The sequence below is a fragment of the Tetrahymena thermophila genome, assembly GCF_000189635.1.
Source record: "Tetrahymena thermophila SB210 genomic scaffold scf_8254813, whole genome shotgun sequence".
Taxonomy (NCBI): domain Eukaryota; phylum Ciliophora; class Oligohymenophorea; order Hymenostomatida; family Tetrahymenidae; genus Tetrahymena; species Tetrahymena thermophila.
This window is the reverse complement of record NW_002476569.1, coordinates 604,626-620,491: the sequence shown is the minus strand read 5'-3', so window position 1 is coordinate 620,491 and position 15,866 is coordinate 604,626. Positions and strand designations below refer to the sequence as shown.

The 15,866-nt window shown below is 21.1% G+C and overlaps 3 protein-coding genes across 3 annotated transcripts; all 3 read right to left on the bottom strand. All coding sequences in view use genetic code 6, as the record gives it.

Annotated features, from left to right (window-relative positions):
* Window positions 1-1,671: 1,671 nt before the first annotated feature.
* TTHERM_00369640 (Serine/Threonine kinase domain protein) lies at window positions 1,672-3,891 on the bottom strand (the record flags this gene model as incomplete). The annotated part of the gene is made up of 9 exons (XM_001007481.2): window positions 1,672-1,776; window positions 1,839-1,979; window positions 2,043-2,198; window positions 2,419-2,456; window positions 2,510-2,575; window positions 2,682-2,879; window positions 3,169-3,276; window positions 3,472-3,598; window positions 3,667-3,891. The coding sequence occupies 9 exons, from the start codon at window positions 3,889-3,891 to the stop codon at window positions 1,672-1,674; spliced, it is 1,164 nt and encodes a 387-aa protein (XP_001007481.2).
* A 1,851-nt stretch (window positions 3,892-5,742) lies between these two features.
* TTHERM_00369630 (hypothetical protein) lies at window positions 5,743-6,900 on the bottom strand (the record flags this gene model as incomplete). The annotated part of the gene is made up of 1 exon (XM_001007480.3): window positions 5,743-6,900. One exon carries the CDS (start codon window positions 6,898-6,900, stop codon window positions 5,743-5,745), a length of 1,158 nt encoding a protein of 385 aa, XP_001007480.3.
* Window positions 6,901-7,856: 956 nt separating this feature from the next.
* Window positions 7,857-14,007, bottom strand: TTHERM_00369610 (kinase domain protein; the record flags this gene model as incomplete). Its single annotated transcript, XM_001007478.2, has 23 exons — window positions 13,599-14,007; window positions 13,369-13,539; window positions 13,270-13,313; window positions 13,150-13,218; window positions 11,751-13,102; window positions 11,159-11,248; window positions 11,040-11,084; window positions 10,893-10,988; window positions 10,722-10,811; window positions 10,580-10,666; window positions 10,440-10,529; window positions 10,293-10,388; window positions 10,139-10,228; window positions 9,963-10,085; window positions 9,556-9,645; window positions 9,387-9,494; window positions 9,095-9,184; window positions 8,945-9,034; window positions 8,721-8,810; window positions 8,465-8,545; window positions 8,304-8,387; window positions 8,006-8,095; window positions 7,857-7,950 (listed from the first exon to the last, which is right to left on the bottom strand). The coding sequence occupies exons 1-23, from the start codon at window positions 13,945-13,947 to the stop codon at window positions 7,857-7,859; spliced, it is 3,609 nt and encodes a 1,202-aa protein (XP_001007478.2). The 5' UTR covers window positions 13,948-14,007.
* Window positions 14,008-15,866: the final 1,859 nt, after the last annotated feature.

Genomic DNA, 15,866 nt, shown 5'->3' with positions numbered 1-15,866 from the left:
AACATTTTCTGTTAAAATAATTTAGTATGTAATATTATATAATATAAATCTATTATAAATTAAAAATATAATTTCTTAAATTACATATTTATATTAAAACATTTTAAAACAAAACTAAAATAAAATTATTTAAATTAATTAATTAATCTGCTTTATAGCAAATCCAAGAATTAAATTCTTAAAGAATTTAATATCTGGAAATGCTATATTTTATTGTTTCTTTTTTTTCAATATGATCTAATTTATGAATTCTCATCAAATAATTCTAAGAAACACTTTTCCTTCCAAAATTTATGCTATATAGCTAAATTATATCTTTTAGCTTGTTTTTCAGCTCTAATGTGGATGCAGCTCTATAATTTATAAGGAGCTAGACCTGTCTTATGCAGTATATTATAAAAAGACAGTCTCAGTATTTTCAATATTGTAATCTTTACCATCACAGAATTATTTTCAACTGGATTATGGGTTTTTTTAAAAAAAATAAAATTCTTTTATTCTTCTTTAATCTCAAACAGTCTTCAATTATGATGAAGATTAGTCACTGCTGTTCCTCGTTTTTTGAAATCCTTATAGATCTGGTGGATTTATCTCTTAATATAGGTTTGACTTATTTCCTAAAGCTTTTCATAGACTTCATTGGCTGAGTATCCTCTCTTTTTTAAGGAAACTGCAAGATATCTTAGATTACCTTTCCTTTACTTACCCATAAGAAAACACAGTGTTCTATTTTACTTTATTTTAGCTATAGGCTTTCAGATAATATAAAACAATTTAAAAAGAAAGTAGATTCCTATACGAACAAGCTAAAATATAATTGACACTAAAAAGCAAATCTTTTGGGTAAAAAATAACTTATTCAAAATAATTTATGAAGAAATTATGAAAATTTATTTAAATTTTGTAAATTGATTTCAAGATAGATATTCAACAAAAATTTATTTGATATTTTAACATTAAAAAAATAGATTAATTGATTATATTAGAAATTTTAAAATCAATAAATTGTTTTATAATAGACATAAATGAATTTAATTTTATTGAATTTTAAAAAAATTGAATGTTGAACATACATTGGTTAGTTAGTTATAATCTAAGGAATTTTGTTTAAGTAATATAAATAAGAATACTATGATTTATTTGTTAATATATACTAAATTATTAAATTAAAATAGGAATATAAGTAAATGAATGATTAACATCATCATTATTATCAAAAAAATGTTAATATATATTATATCACTTTAATTAATTTTTTTTGTAAGACAAATCAATCTAAGATTGTGTTTAAAATTAAAAGAATTTTAGAAGCAAGTAAAAGCAAGATTTGTTTGTTAATATGTTCTAAGAGAGCTAAGTTTAAGATGTAGTTTTTAGATTAATTATCAATATTTTTATTTATTTATTTATTTATTTTTTTGTTTATTAATATCAAAAAATGTAGATATTTATTTATGTATTACTTTTTTTATTTATATATTAAGTCTTGAAGATAACTAGCTAGTTAGTTAGTATAAGAATAGATATTATTGCTTTTTATTATTTATTTATTTCTGAGACGTTGCTGATTTTATCAGCAATTAATTTAACTCTAGCTAGTTTATTTTGTTTGATAAGTTTGTTTATTTATTGGTGATTTTAATTAGAATAATTTATTTAGACACATTCTTTTCAGTCATTCTTAGCATCTCCTCTATATGTGATACCTATAAATTTATCTTGCATTGCTTCATCTATTTTTCTGACCTAAGGTGTATCTTATATTTAATTATTAGCCTAATTTTATATTTTTTAAGTTTGCTATCATGAAAGCTTATTTTAGTCAAGAAATAATTTACATCAACATGGTTACTTAAGCCAACATTTTACAAATCAATTTTTATAGGGGCTTAGTACTTCTTTTGGAGCATTTGTTCCCAGTTGATCTTCTTGAAGAAAGGATGCAATTTGAGTTGAGAGAAATTCAATCTTTTCTCTGGCTATTTAAAATAAAATATATAAACTCATTCATATTAAGTAGGTTGCGTTATTGGTAAAATTACATCAGACTGTAATAAGTTGGATATCAAGTCTTTTGCTTCAGGAGAAAAATGGCTTGGATAGGTAACTTTATTTTGAATAATTTAATTATATAAAATAGTTCTTTAAGGATGTCTGAAGGGTGGAGTTCCATTGAGCATTTCATAAATGAAGCAGCCCTATTGTTAGTATTTTAATTAAATAAATTAATTAAGTTTATCTTACTGATGTTTTCTAATTATCAAATTTTTTTGATCTTTCTTTTAGAAAGAAATTAATTAATTAGTAATATTATCAATGCAAACTATCAATCATTAATTTTTATTTGGCGTAATAAATGATTTTTATTTTTAGAAAATTGGTGCTATTTGAAATAATTATTGAAAGTGAATTAATTACGAGAGTCCAAAAATCAACTGGCTTGCTGTGTCCTTCCTCTTTTGTTAAAAATATGAATTAATATATGAACAAATAGCTTTGAGATTCTTACATTTAATGATCTCTGGTGCTAAGTATTCTGGAGTACCACAAAAACTGTAATTTTTAGTGAAAGCAGCTATTTATTTAATATGACTTGATGTAAGTATAAAGGTTGAAAAAAAGAAATAGATGAGAGAAGAAATCTCCCTAAGAAATATGTTTATAATTAATTAAATAATTACTGCTTTTAGCAAGACCGAAATCACTCAGTTTAACGTTTCCATCTTCATCCATGAGGATATTTTCTGGCTTTAAGTCTCTGTAAATGACATTTAGTTTTTCATGTAAATATTCTAGGGCTAAAATAACCTGAGCACTATAATATACACAAGTTTACTCTTGGAATCTTTGTCTCTTTTTTATGTGGTGGAAGAGCTCGCCTTTTATAAAAAATAATTTAATTATGATCTTCTTCATGCTTATTTTAAGTCATTATAATGATTATTTAATAAATGTAAATAGTGCCTTTTTTGCTTGAATATTTATTTATTAATATTTTAAACTATTCTACTAGAAAATCTATAGCATTTATTTACTTATTTTATATTTTAATATTTTGATTAAAACAAACTTTTCTATTTCAAAAATTTGCTTGATTTGTCTAAAAAATAACGTAATTATTTATTTATTTGTTTTTTTTATAGATTGTATTTATTTAATTTTTTTTACCTCCAGGCATGTATTCCATAATAAAGTAGATGTTGAATTCGTTTTAAAAGCAGAATTTCAATTTAACTACGAAAGGGTGGTCGCTGAACTAAAGGATTTTCTTCTCATCTATCATTTTATGTAAAAAAAGGGTTATAAATAAATACAAAAACTTTGTTTGAAATGCTTTTTTTGCGAACTTCTTTAGTTTATAGTACTTTATTATTGTTCTACTAAATCTATCAAACAAAATGCACAGAAAAATTCATGAAAAAAGTATTTAAAATCTATAAATAGAATAATTGAAAATAATTGTTTTTTTACTTAAAGCGTTTTCTATTTGGTTTCTATTAATGATATCTGCCTTTTTAAGTGTTTTCATAGCATAGTACTGCTTGGTATCCTTGTTTTAAACCAAGAGCACTTTTCCAAATGATCCTCTAGCTAGGCACTTTCAATTTATAAAAAAACCAATTTAAAAAATGAAGATTAAGTTGAAATAAGATCAATTGCTATTACTTTGATGGTGATGAAATCATTGAGTGTGACCTCGTAAGGATTCTTCTTAACTTTGTTTTCTTTTGGAAGTGGCTATATTGTTGATTGGTCATTTGTTTTAGTTTATGAGTTATCCAATTTGTCTTCTTCTTCCATCTTCTAAAAGCGCTGCTACATAAAACTAGTTTTTTCTTGCATATTGCTCTGGTTAGAGCTATTTCCGAAACAGTTGCACACGTTTCCCATTTGTTATCTCCTTGATCTAAAATTTTTATCTATTAAATAATTTGAAATTTTTTGTTTATAGATTTATTGAGCGAGTGAGCAAGAGTAATTGATTAATTGAAGGCTTTTGATTATTTATCTTTTTCTTTTTAACAACCTAACAAAATTTAACTTTTTTCAATAAGTTAATTATTTTTTAATACTTTTTTTAATTTTAGAAATAATATATATCTCTATCAAGCAAGGAACATAGATAGATAAGCAAGCAAGCAGGCAAACCGCAAACAAACAAACAAACAAGCAATCAATCAAATATTAAAAGTAAATAAATAAATATGTAAATAAGCGAAAAATGAATGAATATTAAATAAATTGATTGTTTTTTTTGCAAAAATTTTTGATTGAATTAAATAATAAAAATTTAGATTTGTAAAGACATTCATTCATTTTAATTGTGTTTGAATCAACATTACATCAAATACATTAAATTACATATTTTTGTTTCTTAAATTATTCCTTAAGCACAATTTGTACTTGAAAGAGACCTTCACTCTATTTTTTGTAAATTACACTATAATTTTCTTCAGCACATGTATATGAATATATACATATGTATATATAGATGATGATGCTATCAATTAATTTAGGTTAAAATAAAGCTTTTATTTCTTTCTCTATGCGGTTTAAATACTTTAAAATTTATTATTTTTTTTATAATTTAATCTCTTTTTATTTTTGCGTCAATTCGTTTTTTTTCTATTAAAATATTTTCAAAGATTTTCAAAAAACATCTTGAATAAATTTGTCTTTAAATTTTATTTCCTTCTGATGAAATTCTGACCCTTAAAAATGGCTTAAATTGTACATTGAATGATTCTAAAGGTTTAATTATTGCTTAATAAAATGTGAGAACTTCGCAAATATTTTTAATTTTTAAATTATTTGCCTTTATTATAAAAATAAAAATCTAGTCTATTTATTTATTTAAAAGTTTAATGCGTAGAAAAGTCAATTATTATTATGTCATAAACTGAAAAATTCATCTAAAAATTGTGACTTAAGAAATTGCGAATTTCAAATTGATGATAGATGAAATTAATAGTTTATTTTTTTAATTAATCGATGAATGCAATTACTTTATTTAATTTATTTTGCTTAGAAGTGATTATTTCTATTCATTTATTGTAAATTAATTAATTAACTTTTCTAATAATTCTAGCTAACCTTTGTAAGATTTAATTTCAAACATTCTCTCACACACTCATTTACATAAATTCTTAATAAGTATAACAAATATTATATTTTGGCACCCACTCAAACAGAGTTGAAATATATTCGGTAAAAACAGAATCTTTCTTCATTGAATACATAAAATACAAAATTAATAAATTAAATTCATTTTTCATAAAATTAATATTTGAATAAATTATTCTCTTACTCTTAATTTTTATATCATTTTTCAAATTCTTCTAAATAAAAATTTGAAGATTTTAAATCAAATTATTTGATAACTATTTTTTGGATTGATTACCAATTTAATCTAGATGAAATAATCATCTTTATACCTAAAATATCGCTATCTTTTATATAAAGTTGAATCTTTATCAATAAAAATAGCTTTGTTAGTTTTAACATATTTCTTGATTAAAATATACCTTTTTTAATAGTTTTTTTTACTTAATTTACTAAATTTTTAAGATAATAAATTATATTGAATTTTTATTACTTTTAATTAAAGGTTGTAATTCCATAGAAAATAAATTAATTAGCGCATAAAGTAAATTTAGTTGTTATTATTATTATAATACTTTTTTGAAATGTTAATTAATTAATTAATAGATTAATTAAAATTCAATTAATTGTTTCGATTTTTCATACATTTTCTAAGATGTCTTAAAAAATGTGACTATCAACAATAGAGTAGAATTTATCTTTTAATATTTTGGATTAGGCTTCTTAAATCAAGTTAGAGTATATTTAGCCATCAAAAAAAGGGTTTTGTTTTGTATTTTCTTGTTCTTTTTTTAAGAATTCCTTTAGATTTCTTAGTCCTTTCAAAACTTCTGAAGCTGACTATTATCCTATTGGCTAAACTTTACAAACCCAGAGGAGATCATCTAATTGATATTTATAGTTGCTCAGAACATATAAATATTGCTAAGCTTTTGTTTGAACACAATAATTATCAAAGCTTGCAAGATCTATTGGATACTCACATAAAAATTTCAGTCCATTTCTATAATGGTTTAAGTCACTCTAATTCTGTTTAAAAAGCATTTTTAATCTTTAAAATCTGTGGAATAAGTACTAGATGTATTAGTGCTAATATTTATAGTTTATAATGATTGGTTTTCTTAGGCAAAGGTAATCAATTTAATTGTCATTTAAACCTAAAAAATCCTTTAATAGTTATAATGAGTATCCCATTGTGTGTTTTATTTAATCATATTTCCTCCCTTAGAATATCACATAAGTATAATAATTGTCAGAATCTTTATTAGAATCTTTTAATTCTCTAATTACAGATTCGGCTTTCAAATTACTCTATTCAAAATTCCAGCCATGGAACTCATCGCATTCGAGGACACTCAAAGGATAAGTATTATTAGTGGTTTTTCTTGAGTATTCACTGCTGCTTTCTTCAGTTTCATGTTGTTCAATGCTTTTAATACAGTCATCTTCTTTCATTTTTTACTAAAGTATTTTTTAATACTCATCAATCAAATTTGCAAGGTCTAATAGGTCTTATTATTAGCTATTTCTTAGCAGATTCACTGGAATTGAAAAATCGCTGCATCTTTGAGTGTGGGTATTGAAGAATATCTCTATAAAATTTAAATTACTTTGCCTGTTAATTGAATTAACTTAAACAAAATCATTCTATGAAACAATAATGTTGAAATGTTCTCTATCTAAAAGTTAATCAATATCAATGTCTATATCACCAACAACATAGAAAACTTTGATCGAATCTATACTTTGGATAAGCTAAAGCTTGTATTGAACTTTTTTTAAAACATCTTTTTACATTTTTTTTATTTTTTTCTTGTTTTTTAGTCTTGTTTCAGACATTTTATATATCTAGCAATTAAACTAGTTTGATAATCTCTCAACAACAATTTTACTAAAATTTAAAAATATAATCAAAGATAATTTATAACAAAAACTATTATTAAAAAAATATAATAAAATTGTGAATTGGAATCGAATTAAATAAATATAGATATTATTGGATTTGTAAATTGCATATTTAATAACTTGTGATTTAAAAAGTAATTGTTTGTTAATTGAAATAGTATTGTTGATTGTCTATTCCTCCTTTTACATAGAATCTAATATATATTTCTTATTTTACAACTGACTAAATCTACTCTATCGAGTTTAAATCAGTCAGCACATTTTCATTTTGATGATTCATCTAAATAGGATATAACATCTAATCTATTCAGCTTAATATTTAATTTCAAAAAATGATACTTGGCTTTAATCTTATTGAAAAATACCTTTAATATTAAAAAAATCTTCATCTAAGCACTCTTTATTGTTTCAGTATATAAGCAGAGTTTATATTTTATTTAATGAGTATGAGAGAGATTCTTTGGGTCAAAGAAGCTAATCTAAACATTCCCCTAAATGAATTTTTAAAGGGAATTTATCTTCTTGTTGAGTGTCAAATTTAATGTATTTTATTCATATATTGTTTCAGTACTTTCCTCACTGCTAAATAAATTATTTAAAATTATGTATTTATTTTTAACTTTAATTCACACCTTGGCTCATAAAATTTTCAAAATAAATAAATACTGAGATGGGTAACTAGGAATTACATGATTAATTTAAGAATTTAATGGAGTATTTAATGAAAGATGTATTCCAAAATATTAGAATCGTTAATTTATATAATACAAACAAACTAAATTTATTTAAGAAAATGAGAGAGAGTATCATCTAATTTTTCATACAGAATAATTAAAGATTTTAAACATTCAAATAATAATTATTGCCTTTAATACTTAGAACTATTTTAACAATAATTATTAAAAGTTCTTTTTATCTATCTCAGTCATTTTTTAATCATCACTTTATAATAAAATAAATTTAATAGATTGTTTAATTATTCATTTTTTAAATTTACTTTTGATCGAAATAAATAGAAGCTAAAGTTTTGCAATTTTTAAAATGTTCAAAAATATAATCAATCCCTATTTTATTAAAATTGTTTCCCCTATTTATTATAAAAAGATATTATATAACACTAAGTAAAAATGTTTATATTAATTAAGATAAAGAAATAGTTTTTTATTAAAAATTTTCACAATCCTTATCAATAAAAAATAATTGAATCATTTTAATATTGTAATTTTTAATTTCAAAAAGTCAGTAAAAATGATTTTATGTTTAATTTAGTATGCGAAATTAATTAAATATTTTACTCTAAGAGTAAATCAGGTTCTTGAATATTCTAACGCAAAAAAATAGCTCCAGTATTGCAAACTCCTTTTTCGTCAGCCATATTCCTACAGAATTAATTTTATAGTGGAAAATTGAAATCAGAAAAAAGAAATTAGATAGAATTAAAAAAATAAATATTTACCTTTCATCTAAAATTAAATTAACCATACCAGTAAAATCTTAAGTTATTTCTTTTACTTAATCGACTTTTAACTTATTTTTACTTAAGATAAAATAAAATTATTTAAATATTTATAATTAATATTTTCAAGTTTTTTCTATTTAAACAAAAAAATACTCTTTTTTTTGGTTGCTATAACAAGATTAATTATGAAGAATTATAATAATGAAATCTAAATTTTTTATAAAGTTAAATTTAAAAATTGATATTCAAAAACCTGAAAAAAAGTTCTAATTTGGTGAGATTTAAACAATTTTTTTATATAAGGGCTATGCTTTTTGCACCTTCTATCCCTATTTTGTTTGATCTTTAGAAATAATAAAAAATATTTTATTAAAATGGTAGTTTTTTTATTAAAAATTATAATTTTTATTTTAAAAAAAATAAGATATTTAAATTAATAAATTTATAGAATTAAATGAAAATAAACTTATAACTTACTCTAGATTCAAGCTTAAACTCTTCAAATTTTTTAATTTTTATATGTTATTCCCAATCAAATTTGCTACAGAACTACCAATATTATTTTCACTATATATAATTATAAACAGATATTGAATAATTCAATATTAAATAGTTTAATTGATTTACCTAAAATTAATGTCAAGGTGATTCAAATTGATACACTAAGATAAACTAAATAAAAAATCTTCAAGACACTAGTAACCTTATTTTTAATTTCTTTTGATAAAAATAATTTAATTAACTCTCAACTAAATAATATAAATTTCTAAAATAATAAAAAGTAAGATGCTCCAGATAAATCAATTTTAAAATCGCTTTCTAAAAGTAAATTAATGAGAAAAAATATTTATTAATTCTCTTGAATTTTAAGATTTTATAATTTTAACTAAACAGAAGTTAATTTAAAGTCTGAGATTACTTTATAGAAATAGTTTACTATAGATTGAGTTCTAGATTATTAATGTTTTGACATTATTTTAAGCATATTCCGATTTATTTTATGCCGTTATCATCAACCTTATTTTATCTTTTAAATTAAGAAAATATTCCCATATATCTTTCATAATTTTAAATAAATAAATAAATACCTCAGGTTAAGACTCAAAGTTTTTATATTCTAGCATTTTTTTACAGTCTCCAATATTGCATTAATTTACTCAATTTGTAAATTATTACAACTAATTAATTATTTTTATTGATATTTAAATTTTATTTATAATATTGTTTTTTATTATTTGTCTTCAAAGAAGTTATCTATTGATTTTAGATATTTTAAGTAATAAAAAAATATTTGTTTCATATATCTATCTACTCATAACATTTTATAATTTAATCCTCTATTTTATTTGAGTAAATTTATTTTACTTATTAAAAGTGTAAAATGAGTGCAAAAATTCATCTTTTTTTAGCAAACAATTCAAAGCATTTTTATTAATAGATTTTATTCATTGTTAATTTTAAAGAGAAAATAAATTAAAATTAGATTTATAATTACCTAAGATCAAGCGAAAGCGAAGAGAGAGATATCATTTTTTGAATTCCAACACATAAAGATTATATTATCTTTAGCACATAATTTTGATTTTAAGTGTTAATATACTTAAGTATAAATACAGACCTTTTTAAAGAAAAATTTAGTAAATATTTTAAAGGAATATGAATTCTTATTACGAGAGAGATAAAGAGAAAGAGACTAAATTTGTACATTTATCTATACCCATCATATATTTATGTTCAGCATGAAGAGAAAATGTATTATAACTTTGATAAATAATTTAAAAATGAATTTTAACCTTTTGAAATATAAATCATATTAAAATTTTACTCATAATTTAGGCTTAAAGTATTTAATTTTTCGCACTTATAGATTAATGATAAATCATTAAGATTTAGTTTTATTTCATTTTACTAATAAGTTTTGCTTAAAATTTAATTAATATGATTATTTTTATTTTTTATTTCAAATATTTACCTGATATCCAAGTTTAATTTTTCAATATTTGTTAATTTTTCTAAATCTTTATAAATATTTTTCAAATTTTCCAATTTGATTTCAGTATTTCTATATTGAAATATAATTTTAAAAAAGATCCTGCTTTAATATTTATTTACCTTAAAATGAGCTCTAAATCAACTAAATTTTAACATTTAGATAAAGCATAAGCTAATTAGCAAACCCCTTAATTTATTTGATTATAGCTTAAGTTATAAAATTAAAATAGTTTGATTTTTAAATGATAAATTTAATTATTACCTTAAGTTAAGACTTAAAGAAACTATGTTTTAAGATTATTATAAATAATATTATAAACATTACACACCTTAGTTTCCAATATTATTGTCACTGATGTTAAAGTAAAATTATGTAAGAGATTCATAATGTAAATAAAAAACCTTTCATAAATTTAAAATTTATAATAAATACCTTAAATTAATCTCCAACGATTTTAAATTAACGCATTCTTATAAGGCCTTAGTTATTTCAGAAATACCTTTATCTCCAATTTTATGTACATCTTATCTTATTTTTTAAATTTATGTAAATATTATAAATGACTTAGATAATATTTACATTTTTAAAGGGTATCCTATGTTTTTAATGTGAGCGTTTGTTGCACTTTAAATTTTTTAATTAAATAAATATTGTAATTAAAGTACTAAATAAGTGCTTTTAGAAGATAATTAATTTACTCAAAATTTAGATGCAATTAAGTCATTTTTTAGCATCTTTATAAAATTTTTCCAAGGGTTTGTACAACTTCATAATCAATTCTATTTTATCTATTTTTTATAATTTAAAAAATTAAGATTTAAATTTAAACAAAAATACAAAAAACTTCAATAAATCGAACATTTTTTGAATTTGCTGGTTGCAAGTTAACGAGGTTTTACGGTAAGTAAAATCTTCAAATATTAATGAAAATTAAAATATATAATATATTAAATCAACCTCAGCTTATCTTATTCATCATTTAGTTGGAGTTAGGGTTGAGTTAAAAATAATCACTTAATAATCTTATGAAAATAAATCTTTAAATATCTCGTTTTATTTCCTTTGATTGAAAAAATGAATTGGGGGGTGGCAGATATAGTGGTTCAGAAAACATAACCATTATATTTACCATTACCATCATATGGTAGAAAAGACAGTTTTGACAACCACTTTTTCTGCCACTCCCCAATGAATTTTAAAAAAATTATTTGGAATTATTTTTTTAAAATGCATATTAAACAAACTTAAGATATAACTATAAGAAAATGATAAATATATATATATATATACCTGAAATCGAAATGAACTACTTCATAATTTACCGATTTGTTTATATCTGCTTTATTGTCAATTTTTATTTACTTCTCAATATTTATTTCATCTATTTAATCTTCAATTGCAGATGGTATTTAATTTAGTTAGTAAACTTCTTATTGTGAATAATCTTCTTACATATTATTTTCATTCTATTATTGTTATTACAAATTACTACTTTATTGAAGCAATTCATTATTACTATTTATATCTTATTGCGAAATTTAATTATCTCCTTATTCAATATTTTGAATTTGATTAGCTTATTATGCTTCTAAATTTAAGCTTTAATTAGTTTCCTATAATTATTTACTTGCTATATTTTAAATTTCAAGTGGAGATATTGGCTAATCTTCAATTAAGTTAATTTGTAATGATTATTCGTCATTTTCTTGATTTTTTTGATGAATTTTACTTTCTGGAAGAGAATGAAATAAAAATGAATTTGTCATTTTTTATTACTGAAATTAACTAATATCCTCTTAAGCTAAATTATCATTATCTTTTTCTTTTTGATTTGTTTTTAAAAGACTTTCATTATTTGAATTGGTTTAAACTATGTTTTAAACTTGTTAATTCTAGTTTTAGATTAATTAATTTTTACTTTCAATCTAATCAGGTTCTTAATCTATTGAAATTAATTCTAAATCTTAACTATCATCATTAATCTCAATACATTCAATTTGTTTTTATTCATTTTAATCACTAAAATTCTTTGATAAATCTTAATCTTATATTTAGTTTTAAATATTCGATTTTAGTTTATAATCCTAGACTTAAGATATCAGGTTTTCAGCTTATTAATTTTCTATATTTTATTTTTCTAATTATATTGCTTATTTGGCTGTTTGATTTTAATCTATTTCTGCTTAGTTAGATTATTAATTAGGTTTTATCATATTGCTGTAATCTTACAATAAATTTTGTTCTTCAATTTCAATTTATTCTTCAAACCTCTTACCTTCCTGTAATAATTTTTATTATTTAATTTGAACTTCATTTTCTGTTGGTTCTATTTGCTATAAATCTTATCTAATTTCTTCTTAGCTTTAAGCAATATCCTACAAATTTGGGAATTTTAGTTATTTTTAGTCTACTTCAAATTTATTTAATTCTTATAATAAGGCCATAGGTTAACTTATTTTGTTTGAATCTGGATCTACCATCCTACATAAAATATTTGTAATAAATTCTTGGCCTTCATGACTTAAAAGTTCAGGAAGGACACTTAGCAAATTTTGACTTTTAAGCTATAAATACTCCATACCTTAAAGCTTCCTTTAAAGCAATGCTTCTAGAATAATTACTCCTATAGAATAAATATCATCCTAGCAATAAAAAATTTAAATAATTAGTTTCTCAAAAAATTATTTACTGAAGTTGAATATGGTTTTATTTTATCAATAACTTAAGGAGATAGATAATTCAAATTTCTTTTTTAATACTAAAATAGAATTAAATATTGTATTATTTATTTAATTAATTAATTAAATACTTCTCTTTCAGAGCTTTCTACAAATTTAAAAAATCTATGATAAGCTAATTTATTAAAAAAAAATACTTTTATATTTTATTGTTGATTAATAATAATTACATAGTAAAAATTCATTTTTAGAAGAGCTAAATAGAATATTTTATGGCTAAATATCTTTTATCACAATTCCTTGCACTTCCAACAAAAGCACTCCTCTTAATAGCTAATATGTTAAAGCGTATATCTATTTCATTGTAAGTTTATTGTTCTCGAGGATAAAAGCTAGATTTTCTATATTTAGTATTTCAAATACATACATGATTTTAATAATAATAAACTAATGAATATACTTTCATAGACCTAAGTGACAATAGCGACAAATCCATACTCCAAATCTTAAATGGATTCTTTAAATTAAAGAAAATATTTCTCATCATTGAATTTTTCTAAAATTTATATGCATTTCTCAAGCTTTTTATCATTTAATTCCTACATTTAATCATTATTAAGTATTTCAATTGCTACTATATTATGATCAATCAAGGATTAAGCTTGAACTACAAATGATAAGCGATTATTCATTATAACTTTTTAGAATTCATAGTTATGCGTTTTTAAAAAGTTATCTATTGCTTCCTTATGTATCATTTAGATCTTATTATAGCAATTTTACAAATCTGTAACTTTTATTTACTCCATTATTTCTATCTTTCTTTTACTTTTAATTTACTTAAATTGATTTATATTGATTTTTATTAATACTATCAATCCTCATTAATTAACATCAGAACATATTAACACCCAAGAAAAAAATTTTTTTAGAAGAAGTAACTTTTTTAAAAGAAATTACATTTTTTAGGTGACTTAAAAACTAGAAAAATAGGTAGATATTAAGTCACCTATTAATCTTAATCACTAAATAATTTAATTAATTATTTATTTTACAATAAAAATAATTTTTTAATTTTAGATATCCGAACAATATTTTACGGATTAATATATTATTAATTATTTTCCAATAACCTTTACTATTAAATTTAAACTACCTGGCAGTTAACATTTAACAATGCCTAATTTATTGATATAGTTTGATTTATATGGATTGAAGTAGTACTTGTTATTTTCACTAATTTTCATTCAAGGCTAATTGTTTCTGTCATTGATAAATTGAATCGGGGCATGCTGATTCTACTACAAATAAAAAACAAGCTTAATCTTAAATAAAGTAGAAACACAATTTAAAAATATCTTAAGACCAACAACATTGCTAATTATTGAACATATTAAAAATCTATTCCTTTATCAAACACGCAAAACAAAGCTAGAACTGATTTTGGAAAAATGCATGTTGAAGATGATATTAGCTTAGCACTCTTTGATCTTTGAAGATGAGAGTAAGTTTTAGAAAAAAAAATTAAAAATGTAAAAATATTATAACTCAAAAAATTATTATAAAAAATAAATAAACAAATGAGGTAATTTAAAATTATAAATTTTACTTTAAAAAAATAAAAATAGGCTTAAATGACTAAATTTTATAATTTTTTATTTACTAGATTAATCTAGTTTATAGCTTGCTTATCCATAAATAAGTTCATAAAATATTTTAGTTAATTGTAAAAATTATATTCAAATTTTTAATCAGTAAATTAAAATCAGTTTAAAAAACATATGAATACATAATTTGTATAATAGATTAATCAATTATAAATTCATTAATATTTTTTCAGAAATCAAATTAAATTTCTCTTAATGCTTGGCAATTTTATTTTATTTCTTACTCAAACTTTTATTGATCAACTTCGTTTATATCATTTCCCCTAAATTAAATTTAAATAAATATCAATATTTATTATTCAAAATAAAATATTTATTATTACAAGCAAGTAAATTTCAAAGTTAACAAATCTTAGCACTAAATTATTTGATTTAAAATCAAATTTAATCCTTTACTATTAAAATTACTATAGCTATAAAAAATAATAGTGAATAAAAGTAGTAGATTTTAAATAAATAATCAAACAATATTTTTAATAAAATTAACTAAAAATTTAAATTGATTTTAATCAATCAGCTCATCTATCCATCCATCATTTTAGTTTTAATTTTTAAATAAATGAGTTGTATTTTCTTGAATTTATATTACCTTAAATTAAGAGATAATTGTTTAATATTTTAATGATCCTCAATAATCTTAGAGATAAAACTTGCACCTTCATTTTTTAACTCAATACCGCTAGTTTATATTGCAGCAAGAATATTAAATTAATTAAATAATTAAAACAAATTTACAATAGATCTAAATTCAAAAAATTTATTTTCTTATTTCTCTACAAACGTAATCGTAAGAATTCAATAGATTAAACTGATATTTTTGTATTACTTTTATATTTATTAAAGTAATTAAAAAAAATATATTTTACTAAATTTACACTAATTTTCATTACAAATAAAATAATCTGCAATTTATTCAATTTGTAAAAATTACTAAAAACTTTTGAATAAAAAAATTCCTAAAAATGATAAAAAGAAAACAAAATTAATATTAATATTTTCAATGAATGAAAAATATATATTTTACATTAAATCAAGTTTAAGAGACTTTAATTGTTTGCATT